Source organism: Lagenorhynchus albirostris, chromosome 11 (genome assembly GCF_949774975.1).
Source record: "Lagenorhynchus albirostris chromosome 11, mLagAlb1.1, whole genome shotgun sequence".
Classification (NCBI taxonomy): Eukaryota; Metazoa; Chordata; class Mammalia; order Artiodactyla; family Delphinidae; genus Lagenorhynchus; species Lagenorhynchus albirostris.
In genome coordinates, this window is record NC_083105.1 from 64488669 (window position 1) to 64502158 (window position 13490).

Sequence of the window (13490 nt, forward strand, 5' to 3'; positions counted from 1 at the left end):
AAACACAGTTGTGATCATGTCACTTGCATAAAACCTATTGATAGCTGCCTATTCTTTTGGGATAAAGTTTCGAATCCTTCACGTGGCCCCCAAGACACTGCCTGATCTGGAGCATCCTTACCTTCTGGCCTCAATTTGTGCCCCAGCCTCCTTATTCTAACCTCTTTCTCTTCTTCCAACTTCCTAAGCTCTTTCCTTCTTGAAGTCTTTGAATACTCTTTTCCATTTGCTTGAAGACCCGCTCCCTTCACTTCCTCCATGCCTTTGATCTGGCTATATACATGCATCTTCCAGGTCTCAGGGAAGTTTTCCCTGAACTCCCAGTCCGATTGAGGTCTTCTTTGAAAGGTCATATTATCCTCCACTCTTTTCCTTTATGTAACTTATCACTATTGTGATTATTTAGGCATTCAGGTGATTCTTTAATGTTCATTTCTCACACTAACCTATAATTTCCCTGGAGACAGGGACCGTGCTGATCTTATTTTCAGCTGGATCATAACAAACAGCAAAATAATAGGATTAAATAAGTATTTGTTGAATGAATGGATGAACGAAGGAAGGAAGGGAAAAAAACCTAATTATTGAACTCTGAGCAAGAAACCTGAAAGAACAAATGCTCTATTTCCCCTCCAGGGGGAGACATACTCCTACTAGAAGTAGCACAGGCCTAGGAGAGCTCAAAATTATGAGATCAATCAAAGCTTGCTTCTCAAGCCCCTAAAATTGATCCGAATAATCCAATCATTTCCTTGCTAGTAGGACTCTTCAGATCAGTCTGAACCACTCACTGAAACCAGGCAAGTGGGCATTTCCTCTGTTAACTTCCCTCCCCTGAACAATCTTAAGAACTCTCCTGCTAGAGTTAGTCTACTCCAGTCTTGGTTTGCTAGGAAATAACTGCTCACAATCTTGAAAAAAATAGTATCATGTATATGTAATTTAAATATTATCATTAACATTGTTATTTGTATTTTTACTGTAACTTTTTTTCAAACTCCCTCAGACAGTCTTTCTTTATAAAGTCTCAAAATTAGCAAAATTATTCTGATAGTAGAAAATACTGGTAACCTGTAGGTCCAAAAAATAATAAAATACTGATGAAAAGCTAACTGAAAAAAAAAAAACCAATGATTCATAAATTTCCCCAAGCCTTGGGGAAATTTAAAGGGAAAAAGAGCAGAGTTTGAATACTGAGAGTATGTCTGCCTCTGAGCAATTCTGAAAGAAGTGCTTGTTTAATCTTGATAACATGTCTTGGGAGACTATCCCTGCTGTACATTAATACTGTTCTTTTCTTCACTGAACTACTTTCTCTAGGACAAGGTTTAAGTGTATAAAAAGTTCCATGAGGTTTACATTATATTTCCCTGAACTTTTTTTTTCTTTTCCTTTGCTCTATTTCCAAAGCCCTCTTTCAACTTTCCTTGTAAATGTGCCACTGACTTTTTTCTCAATATCAGGAACCAGTACATAGAGGCATTCTGCTATCCCTGTCTTTGAGAAGTCAGTTCACCATAGTTCAATTCAGTTCGCATTTATCCAATACCTACTGTGTGTTTGGGACTGTGCTATGGGGAGAGGTGAACGCAGGAAATCTAAATGCCTGCCTTAGCTTGCAGTGTAACTGAGAGGCCCAGACATTTGGTAACCTCCTTGAACAAATACATAGATGACATAGATAAGAACCAACATTTATATAGTTTAGAAAACCACTTTTCACAAATATGATCTAAGTTTTGTGAAATTAACTGTTGGGGGTAGGTGTTGCTACTCTCATCCTGTTGTAAAGTCATCAGTAAACTGAGATAACGTAACTTGCTTAGACAAGTAAGGTAACTAGAGCTACTATCAGAACTGGAACCTTGATCCCTATGGTGTTTTCATGGATATTTCATTGTTTCTAAATTAAGGAATACACTACAAGTGATAATCCTAAAACTTAAAGAAACTCAAAATAGAAATAGAAAATGCACCATTATACTAATGAAAGAAAGCTATTTTTCCCAACCAGTCTGACACTTGGATCTTATCTTTTCACTCCACGTTGTTAATTTTGACAGCTTTCCTTCACTCTTAGGGTATCTCAAACTTCCTTTTGGTTCTTTTCATTTTCTTCGGTGATGGGGGAAGAGCTTCTTTGGAAGGAATCACTTCTTCTTACTTAAGTCACCTTTCTCTAGGAAAGGTGTGAGGAAAACTTTTTCATCAACATTAGTCAAGCAGCCCCTGAAGAAGGACGAGGCTTTTTAGTCAGAAGAGTAATTGATGAGTTCTAGACAGAAGCCAGAAAACTTGTGTTTCGTGTTACCACTTAAGAGAGGTTGCAGGTCAGAATTCCTCTCCTCCAGGAATTGTCATTCTAGAGGACTGCTCTCAAAATCAGGAAACGGTTTGGAGCCAACTGGTGAAAAAAGGAGTTTTTTCACTCCAAAAAGGAGTTGTACAAAAGCCCACCACTGTTAGGTTGCTGCAGCACTCAAGAAGAAAGACACCCAGATTTGTAACCTGGGACAGTTCTATGGCATCTATCCACGGAGACTGGATACTAATATATGTTGAACAGTGATAACAACATTCATTACAAGCAAAACATTATTATCAGATTTCTAGTTCCAGTTTATGCCAAGGTCTGAAAATAGGAACACTAGTTGTACTGTCAGTCAACACCATCTCACGAACAGTTCTTCAAAACAGAACTAGAACTAGCAAGGGAGAGAAGAAAAAATAAAAGTCTTATGAGAGACACAACATATTAAAAAAAAAACCAAACTCAGGGAATCACTTGTAATCAAAGCATGAAGATCGTAAATACGCTGAAATATATAGAGATGGTGTTGGGATGTTGAATGGAAGATTCATGGGATATGATCAAAATACCACTTTACTTTTTGGCTTTTATCATCTTTTAAAAATATTTATTAGGAGGGGATAATTCATGCCCCTGAATGGAAAATTGGGCAGATTCTCTGACTTTTTGGTTTATTCTTTGATAATGGACAGTATTTTAAGTAACAGTCATTTTAAGTCAAAAAAAGAGTCTTGATTTAGTAATTAGAATGTTTCTAGTCCAAGATGGTAACCAAATACTTCAGGCTTCATTCCAAGGTGCTAGTCTAAGCCCTCTCCTCCCCTGCCCCATGAGGGGAGGGCTGGTGGCTGCCTCCTGTGGCTGGTGGCTGCTGCCTTCAGGTTTCTCCTCAGCTTACCACTAGCTAACTGCTGTTTGATCTGCTGTGTAAAAGTGGGAGGAGGCAGGACAGCCAAGGGGATAGGGCGGTTCTGTTTTGATAGGATGGGTCTGTACTACCTGGGTCTGGTACATGGTTCCTCTTTCTCTTGTAAGGTGCTTTTAGAGGTTCTTGGGAGAGTCCCATCATCAGAGACCTCTCACTTGAGTCCCTTTGGCCTAGACAGACACAGGTGGTTGTCTGCAACAGCCTCTCTGGTTTCTAGGATTCCTGCGTTCATCTCTAACTTCTGGTCACTGGGTCCCTCTACACCTCTAGACAAGTCTTTTGAATAGACCAAAGGCAACCTCATGCTGACTGTCCTCTATGTGGCCCACATTGGGTCCAGGAAAACATTTCACATTTGTCATCCCTACCGAATCTGGGTGTGCTGGTGGATCCCAATGCAGCCACCTCTGTTTTATGGCCACTGCCTTCTTTTATTTATATGCAAGAGTCAGTGCAATCCTCTGTGATTTACAACTATGGGAAACAATTTCCAAGCTCTCTGGTCCCACAGAGTCCCCTCTTTAGGCTTGAGAAGGATGCAGCACCAGCACTGCCTCTTCCTCTGAGTGGGAAGGGAGCAGGATCTCAACAAAACACATTTCTCCACAAGAAACCTCTTCACAGACCCTCTCTCTCTACACTCTCTTGATCTCACCATGAAGTAGAACTGTTCTTCAACATCAGCTTTGTACAGTAAAATGTTGTTGAAATAGTGATCTTTAACTGCAATTGACTGTTTGCAAATCTGTCTCCCAATCCTTAATAATAAGGAAATGTACTAAGCATCCTTAATTTATACGATGCTGGGAGGAGGCTCACTGAACTTTTCCAGTTCGCCATTCCCTCGCTGACATACAAGAACTATCTGGGCCCTGCTTTACTCTCAAACTGGTTAAATTCTGTTGCTCAGAGCAAGCTTTGAGGAAGGGGTGCTGGGGAACTCTTGGTTAAACGGGCTGCGGGGTAGATCACGGCTCTTAACAGTCTGCCTGTGTGGGCTGCTTTACTCTTCGCATGCACCACTACGTGCAGCTGGCTTCGAAATGTTTATGCTTTGTATGGAAAAATCATCACTCGGAGGTGTCAGCATCTCTCTGGTTGGGAAAGGCTAATGTCAGCATGTACGTATTTGTTCAGCCCTCAACATTTGGGCTAGTACTCCTCATGAGTCCTTGTTTATCTTTGATATATCAATAGTTTCCTTTGAGGGAGGGTGGACAATAACCAGAAGGGTTCCGAGGTGCATCGATGGGTTCCAATGTTATGAAAAATGCTGGAAGTCTCTTTTATTTGCCAAAGACACTTCTTACTAACAGTTTATTCTCCTAACGAACCGCATCGGTGTCGCGAGTTTGGGAATAATCTGGGAATTGGCTGTTCAGGTCCGGTATCAGATGGAGACAGTGGGAGGCAGCGGAGGGCTCGGATGAACTCATTGCAGGCCTGCTCCACGCAGGCACAGCCCCACGGAGTTGGTCGAACAGCCAGCGGGGAGTGAGCTCTTTGCCCACGACCGCCACGGACTCAGCGCCCGGCCAGCAGCCGACAGCGCTACATTGCGCCTGCGCAAACCCTGTGGCGGGGCTAGTTAGCAAAGTGGTTAACTAAGCCTTGGTTGGACCAAGGCGGTGTCACAAGCCTGCGCAGGCGCGTTCCGCCTTCGAACACTGGTCGCTGCGCAGGCGCCCGTTCTAGTCACCTATCCTGTAAACAGAGGGGCCCCCGGGAGGCAACTTCTGCTTCCGGGTCACGTCTTGACAGCGGCTTTCACCACCCAGGTCAGCCCTGCAGTTCGGTGAGTGTTACCCCGCTGCAAAAATGTCTGCAGCCTGGTTCCCTAATCCGGGGCACCACGCCCAGTAACGCTTCCTCCACTCCCAGCTCGGGGTCCGCCAGCCCTCGAGGCTGGGACCTCGTTCCGGGCCTTGGGGAGATCGGGGCAGGGGTTGGTCCGCCTCAGGGGCTCCCCTGCCAGATTTCGCGACCCCGTTTCAATACCGGCCCCGGGAGACCCGCTGGAATTGCTGCGGTCTCTGAGGAGCCCGTGCGGAAAGTGACACCACATGTCTTCGCATTTCGTGCAGTTGTCCATCACCCCCCTTGATTCGGCGAGACCAAGCTGCCGCGACTCCTCCCCCAAGCAGGCGCGGTGGGGCGGGGGCCCGCCTGGGTGGGCGGAAGCCTGGCCTCACTAGCACCAGAGCTCTTGAACGTCACCTCTCTCCTACTTTGCTTCTAGCTTCGCAATAAAAAAAAAAAACAAAAAAAACAAAAAAACCTTGGGGTTGTCTCTGGATCCGAAGTGAAAGAAAACGGGAGAGAGAGGACTTTCAGCACCAGCAGAGGAAAGGGGAGACTTGGGGTCAAACCGTGCATAGGCTGCTGCCCGGAGATACGTCGAGTTTAGATTTCGTTGACCCTCCCTGACAGTGAATGTTGTCTATGTGCCCCGAAGTTTCACTCTTCAGCACGAGCTTCGAGGCGGCAGCAGCAGAGGACCAGTGGTCATATTCTGAGTTAGGAGTTCTTAGCCTGGAGCCCAAGGGCGCTCCGAAAATGATTGCAGGGTCTAGTTTTTTCAGATTATCATGACCCAGAAATGGTTAACAGAACCACTTCGGTGTAAGCCTTCCACTTTGGACGCTCTGTTTTCTGCCCCCGTTCTTGAAATCGTTGACTCAAATGCAGCTATGCCTTTTTCCCCTTTTTCCTTGCAACAATGAAGTGTAAGATACAGACCCTTTGTCTCTGAGGAGTTTCGTGGCTGTTGGAGAGATTAAAACGTATGCAAGTCTAAACTATCTAGAAAATTTCAGGGAGGCATATAAACAAGTGTGTAAGTTTACTTATTCTTAATAAAGTAGGGGAGAATACCCAATTTGAATCATTGATACCTATGAATTGAATATTTTTAACTTGCATTCCATTAATTAATACTGTATATATTTTAAACAGATAAATGGCTACTGATTAGCAAAATGGAAACTATTAGAGTTTATAGTATATTGCATAATGTATAAGGGGATAGTCCTTCACAAAAGGCAAAAATTACATAGTATGAAATGACCAAAATAATTTTTGGATTTTTCCCTTAGTAGTCATCATATGCATAAGAACCTGCCATGTGCGAGGCACTGTTAAAAATAACACGGTATTTACTGCCAAGGAGCTTATAGTTTGATAAGAACATGGATTCCTAAACAGTTATACCTAGAGAGCCGTACAGCATACCATGCTTTCTCTACAGTTTGATATATGCTTTTTCATAGAAATACTCCACCTTCTTTGCTGTAATCTTAAATGTTCCCCAACTGATACATGGCTCTTATACAGCTGAAACTTATCATAGTTGAATTTATGTATATTGCATTATTTTCTTCTTCCAACGCCGAACTCAAGTCTGCTTCACAGTTGTCACAAATGGCCAATTTTTAAATTCATTTTTCACTCTTAAATGTGCTTGTTTTCGTACAACTGCAAGCATATGTCATTGGTGTGAACTTTGAATTTTTTTTCTAATTTTATATAGATGACCCCAGAGTAATTATACTTCGGCGTTCCTTCCTCATTTTAGAATATTACCTCAAAAACTTCCTATTTTTTTCTTTGCTGAAGACATTTTAAACTGTTTCACAGATGCCTTGTCATTTGTATTTGTTCCATCTCTTCTCACAAGTAGCAATCACTCCCATACCCTTTAGTCAGTCAATCAACCAGTATTTATTAAGTACCTACTTTTTGTAAGACTCTGTGGCTGGCCTTATATGGGCCAAAAAAGTAGAAGACAAGGACCTTGCCTTCCAATTGATTACAGTTTAGATGGAAAGACAATATGACCATAACTATACTGCAAGGCCACATGTAACAAGTAACCTAAAGGGGGTGCTGATAATAAAGACCACATAATTCAGAGGAGGAAAAGAATGCTTTGTGGCATCTTTAGCCTTTAAAAGAATCCCCTTCCTTGCCTAGTCTTCTTTAAACCACACAGAGCTCCATGGGGAGCTTGGAGCCTCTTGGGGAAATCTTGTGCTAGGCTAGGTCAGAGAGTAGAACTGAGATTTCAAGGGTCAGAACATTTGCATCCAGGTTTACCCAGCTCCTTCAGCAACTATTATAATCTATTTCTTATGATTAAGAAAAAATGATATTAATGAATGAATCATTGATCTATTTGAAATCTGGTTTTAGTAGTGGGAAGGCCTCAGAGAACCTCTAACTAAGGACAGGTGTGCTCAGCGAGACTGTGTATGCCTAAAACATCTTTGTTTCAGGCAGTTTGGAGCATGTGAACGTACTCTGAGCCTTGATGAGTTCCAGTATGTGGTATATTATGCAGAGCATTCAGAGCAAATACTCTCTCTCAGAGCGCTTAATCCGAACAATCGCTGCCATTCGCTCCTTCCCACATGACAATGTAGAGGACCTCATCAGAGGGGTGAGTGCGCTGTGTTGATGCGAGAGCCCTTGGGGAGGTGAAGTGGGAAAGCTCCCGGGGAATGCTAATGGATGACAGGTTTGCAGCTCTGACTCAGCACAAGATCACAGGGAGTTTTTACAGTCTTCTAAAATGTATTAACTTGACCATTAAAATATATTTAGCCTATGTTTTGCTTCTCTTCCCTTCTGCCTTTCACTTTGCGCCTATGATATTTTTCTTCAGGAATTATGTTCTAGATAAACCTAGTCCCTTGTTCTCTATAAAATCTCCGTCTGCATATGGTGCACATGGGACCCAGCAAGCTCAAAGTCTTCAACACATGCTGTACTAAGGGAGGAAGGAGGCAAGCAAAGCATAAGCGGCTTTCAAATCCTTGTGTTTTGTAATAATTACATGGAGAGATATCACTGGCCTTCTGTCTTACCAACAGCCACCACTTAAAGTTCCACAGAGAAGATCAACCCCTAACATGCATGGTAATTTTTGACTTAAGAAAACTTAACTATCTGATGTCTAACCACTACTATTCAGTAATTCTGTTGAATGACTAGTATCCTAGAAGGGCTTTGATGCCTTTTTCTGTGTATTATTCCTGTTGAAGAGAAGTTACAGGGTAATTTTTTTGGTCACTAGAGAATGCATCCAGATAGTTACTTCTGTACATTCTTTTTAACAACTTTAGAGTCCTTATTTAAAGCCTAGAGCCCTGTAGCTGCTTCAGAGTTGTGTGGCACAGCTGTGAGAAGAAAAAGTCATACAGCATTAGCTTGTTCTCGGCAAAAGTGGTATCAGAAGACTCAGCAGTAGAAACTTGGTCACGTTCTAATTCTAGCTCTGCTGCTGAGTCATTCTGTGACTTTGGTCTGCTGTGGTATCTCCGTCTTCTTTACCAGATTTGAAATAGAAGTACCAGTGGGGGGCTAGGTGGCAGAGAATGCTGATAATAATAGGCTGCTTTGAAGATGTTTATAAACAAAGAGAGAACATTAAGATGACCTTACTATTAGTGATGGTCATCTGTCAGGTGGCAAAAGAGCATGCCAGTTCTCCTGGCTTCAGGCTGAAAGACTCCCTTTCCTGACTTTTTCAGAGCATGGTAGCCATAGAAAGTTGATTGCTTTTCCAACCTTCCTGCCTGATGATAAGGTTCCACTGCTTTTACATATAAGGTTATGTCCTCAGTGATGTCCAAATGACCATCTGGCAGTCTAGCTTGTGGAGAATCTTAATGACTTGATCTAAGGGAGCGACAGTTCCTTTCGTTCATCTTCAGTGTATTCTCTTGGTTTGGATATTGGCATTATAATATCATTTAATGAATAGGAATAGAAACTGGGGCTGGTAGTATGTTTACAGTACAGAGTTAGGACCCTTTTCCCCCCGGACCTTGTTCTGAGTCTTGTCCTGCGTGGTGAGCGAGAGCTGAAGACACCGATCGAACTTTCCTTCCGCCCACAGGGAGCAGATGTGAACTGTACCCACGGCACGCTGAAGCCCCTGCACTGTGCCTGCATGGTGTCCGATGCTGACTGTGTGGAATTACTGCTGGAGAAGGGAGCTGAGGTAAGGTTTCTAACGCTGTCACGTCAGTGATGCACTAAACTTGAGCTTCACCCTTTCCTACAATTTCTTGTCTCTTCTCCCATTTCTTCCCACCTTCTAGCTCCTGGTAACGTTGGCGTGGCCAATATTAAAACAAAATGTAATGGTGAATCATCCGAAGTATTTCATTCCTTTGCCTTTCTTTCTTACACTGTCCATGACTCCAGGAAGAGGGAATTTTTATCTCCCCTTAATCTCTCAGCCTTCCTTCTAGGGTTGTTTATATTTCCATTTAATCCTGTCATTGCCTGTTGACTATCCAGGCCCCTCAACCCTGATCCAACGTAAACCACTTGAGACTTGCTACTGGATGTACACTTCTAATACCTCTGTCACTGGAAAATAGATCACTAGGCAGCCCCTTCCCCAGGACTGAGCTACTTGTGCTCTTTCTGCCCACTGATTTTTTTTCTGTCTTACCATATCTTGTTCCTATTTTCTTTCGAATGTATCTTAACATAAAAAAACATAGATTACTTTTTATTGGCATTAGCAAAAAGCAGCATAGTATAATGAATGATTAAAAGAACAGAGTCTGGAACCATACTTCATAAATTTGAATTCCAGCTCTGTCACTTCCAGCTGTGTGACCTTGAACAAGTTACTTAACCTTTCTTTGCCTCAGTTTCCCCATCTGTAAAATGAGGATGATAGTGGTGTCTTCTTCATAAGGTTGTAAACTGTTTAGAGCACTGGCATGTAGTAATTACTAAGTAAGTGCCTATTAAATAAATAAATCAGCAGTTTCAACAGCTTTTGAGGCATCCTCAAGGTGCACACGCTGCGGCACTCATCTGAATCAGACATGCCATGAAGCTGGTGTGCAGGCCCCAGACACACTGGTCGGTAAGCCTGCTGCAGCCCCCAGCATCCTCACCTCCACACCGCCATGTTGTTCTCTACTTGTCATTAACTATCCCATAACTTTTATGAGTGACCCTGAAGTGAAAGCCAGTGATTAATGTCAATGATAAAAGTGAAACTACCCCAGGGGGCGGTGGGGGAGGCAGTTTTTAGCTAAGTAGAAGGTTGAACTCAGCTAAATATCGCAGGGTTTTTTTAGTGCCTTTCATGGGAGAAGATAATTTGCTATTTAAACCTGGGATCTGAAGTCTTTGTAGCCTTCAAAAATTATAGGTGATGCTGAGTTTTAGCAAGCCAGCTGCTCTTCCAGCACTGGAAGATCTGTGTTCTTTCCTCCACATGCTTTCCTCCAGGCTCTCTTGTGACCTCACAGCATATGTTTGCAGGGGGATGACTTGGATGAACAATCTGAGCTTCTCTGGATGGTTAAAGAACACAGCAGAGCTACATGGGCAGAATCTTGACCTCATTATTTTTCAGTCTGGTTGCCATTAGCCACGGGATACAGAGTGAGTCAGGATAAGTAAAATAATCCAAAACCTTTTCTCTGGCCAGTATATGCAAGCCGCTTTCCAATAAACATCTTTCAGAGTAGTTACGAGGACTTAGACTTCATCTTCTCTTTCTTTCCCCTTACCCTGTGGTAGAGGTCCTAGTGAATAGTAAATAAGAACGTGGAAGCAAAACCCTAGATAATGCAGGCCAGCTAATCGGTGGACATCATAGTGTCGGTTGTCTGGGGACAGTTGTTTTCCTATTTGCTCCTCAGCTCCTGTCATAGCTCCATCCTGATCACCATGACTCCCTGGGAATTGCTTGTTGACCCTCATGTTCAGAACGTTACATAGCAAAGGTAATGGATAGACACAGGCAGGTGTCTTTGCCAGCCTGTCGTCCTCTCAGTCGTCTATACACTGTAATGTAGTTGCTCCCCCTTTACAGGTGAATGCCCTGGATGGTTATAACCGAACAGCCCTCCACTATGCAGCTGAGAAAGATGAGGCTTGTGTGGAAGTCCTGTTGGAATATGGTGCAAACCCCAATGCACTGGACGGCAACCGAGACACCCCACTTCACTGGGCAGCCTTTAAGAACAATGCCGAGTGTGTGCGCGCCCTCCTGGAGAGCGGGGCCTCTGTCAACGCCCTGGATTACAACAATGACACCCCGCTCAGCTGGGCTGCCATGAAGGGAAATCTTGAGAGCATCAGCATCCTTCTTGATTATGGTGCGGAGGTCAGAGTCATCAACCTAAAAGGCCAGACGCCCATCTCCCGCCTGGTGGCTCTGCTAGTCAGGGGACTTGGAACAGAGAAAGAGGACTCTTGCTTTGAGCTCCTCCACAGAGCTGTGGGACACTTTGAATTAAGGAAAAATGGCACCATGCCACGAGAAGTGGCCAAAGACCAGCAGCTATGTGAAAAACTGACTGTTCTGTGCTCAGCGCCAGGGACCCTCAAAACCCTCTCTCGCTATGCTGTGCGCCGGAGCCTGGGACTCCAGTATCTGCCGGATGCGGTGAAGGGCCTTCCACTGCCAGCTTCTCTGAAGGAATATCTGTTACTCGTAGAATAGCCCAGAGGAGACGAGAGCACCATCAGGCAGGCAACTCTGGGTGAGGTTTTGCCCTGCAGCACTGTCTCTGTCTTGGAAAACAGGGAAAGCAGTTGTTCCTGCTCTGTGGTTTCTATTTCGAGGCAACATGTCACAACAGTAACCTCCACATCACCTCCCCTCCCCAAACCAAGCAACCAAAAACGTCCCTCACTTTTGTTTCTGTTTCTTACTTACCTGGCCTTTCATATTGCACCCTGAAAAGGAAGAGGTCTCCCTAACCCTCCCTTTAGGGAAAAAGTCAACAGTGAGACTAAATTTGTCTCGGAAGATGAAGCGTATTTATAGAACATGTGTTTGGTTTTCCTTTGGGGACCTGATTAACGTTTTCAGAAGAATCCCTCTTAGAAACATTTTAATTGATCTGTGAAGAAGTTTAAGAAAATTCCAGCTAACAATTGCAGCCCCCAAATGAAGATACTACAACCTCAAATGGTGTGCAGGTTCAGAATTGGGCTGGATGATATCCCTAGAATCATCCTGGGGCATTCAGAAGGGACTGGCCCCCTTTCTCACCATCGAAGGGAAGGGCAGCCTTTGCTTCTTTTCCATGGGTGTGCCCAAGGGTTACAGTAGTTCAGCAATATTATTTTAGAAAGACGGTCTTGCTGCTTTCCATATAGCAGAAGGGATAGGAGGTTCTAAGCAGTCCTAAGAACTAAAAGTCCTCAGAACTTTTCTTCTAATGCAGTTCTTTCTCCTCCTGACAGCCAGTTTGCTCTAGTGGGCTTGATAGGCACTTCCTGCGCCGTAGGCAAAGGTGTTTGCTGTAGCACAGGAGGACGTGGGCTGGGCTGCCTTTTCTCTCTGGTCTTCTTCATTCACTCTGCTAAGAGTTTGGAATTTGTTTTGTTTTGTTTTGTTTTCAGGTGTTTTGGAAACTTTACTTTTTACTGATCTATACTAGACATTGGTGGAGGGGGTGGAGAGTTGAGGAGTGGGGGAGGAGCATTATAAGAGCTTCCTCAGAGATGACCCACCTACCCAAAAAAGATCTGTTTTAGTGAACAATACTTAGTCTACAGTACTCTCCCTTTTCATGTTCCTAAACTAGATCAAGTTGTTATTGATCCTAGATGACCTTATGCAAATGTGGAAAACTTTTTTTTTAACTGATTGGGAACTATAAATAAAAATGAACTGCTGACACAGCTAATTTGAAAAAGTTTGTCCGCTTTTGTCCTTTTGCTGTTGGTGTTTTTTGCTCACTTAAAAAAAAAAGAAATAAACAGTTCTAAAAGCAAGTTTGGCAATTTCTACTGTTCCTACTTTTCTGTACATTATTTAATTACCGTGAGCCTCAGTGTCCTCATCTCTGAAATGGGGCTGTTACCACCACCTGCATTGGCTGTTTTGAAGAATCAGTGATAACAGTGCTTGATATTAATTTTTCTTCCCCTTAAAGAACTGTACAAAGAGCATTTGGCTGCTTTAATGCTGGGCTCTGACAAGACTTCTCGGTCATTTTTTGTTTGCTTTATAAATTATTTTATTTTATTTATTTTTGGCTGCGTTGGGTCTTCGTTGCTGTGCATGGGCTTTCTCTAGTTGTGGCGAGCGGGGGCTACTCTTCATTGTGGTGCGCAGGCTTCTCATTGCGGTGGCTTCTCTTGTTGCGGAGCACGGGCTCTAGGCGCGTGGGCTTTAGTAGTTGTGGCACGCGGGCTCAGTAGCTGTGGCCCACGGGCTTAGTTGCTCCGTGGCATGTGGTACCTTCCTGGACCAGGGCT

General features: G+C 43.5%; 1 protein-coding gene across 5 annotated transcripts; it reads left to right on the plus strand.

The window, feature by feature from the left end:
* The first annotated feature begins 4897 nt into the window (after positions 1–4897).
* Positions 4898–12925, plus strand: ASB8 (ankyrin repeat and SOCS box containing 8). 5 transcript variants are annotated; one of them, XM_060166410.1, is made up of 4 exons: positions 4898–5034; positions 7518–7677; positions 9139–9243; positions 11089–12925. In XM_060166410.1, exons 2-4 carry the CDS (start codon positions 7549–7551, stop codon positions 11719–11721), a joined length of 867 nt encoding a protein of 288 aa, XP_060022393.1. In that variant the 5' UTR covers positions 4898–5034; positions 7518–7548; the 3' UTR covers positions 11722–12925. The 5 variants fall into 5 exon arrangements, with proteins under 5 accessions (XP_060022393.1, XP_060022396.1, XP_060022392.1 ...); XM_060166409.1 differs by having other exon boundaries at positions 4919–5034; positions 7514–7677; XM_060166412.1 differs by lacking the exon at positions 4898–5034 and adding an exon at positions 8111–8156 and having other exon boundaries at positions 7537–7677.
* Positions 12926–13490: the final 565 nt, after the last annotated feature.

Bases quoted from the DNA above. Each gene is read 5' to 3' on its own strand.
- ASB8 (XM_060166410.1), top strand. From the start codon at position 7,549: ATGAGTTCCAGTATGTGGTATATTATGCAGAGCATTCAGAGCAAATAC. The intron at 7,678-9,138 runs GTGAGTGCGCTG...TTCCGCCCACAG, and splicing joins TAGAGGACCTCATCAGAGGG to GGAGCAGATGTGAACTGTAC. The intron at 9,244-11,088 runs GTAAGGTTTCTA...CCCCCTTTACAG, and splicing joins TGCTGGAGAAGGGAGCTGAG to GTGAATGCCCTGGATGGTTA.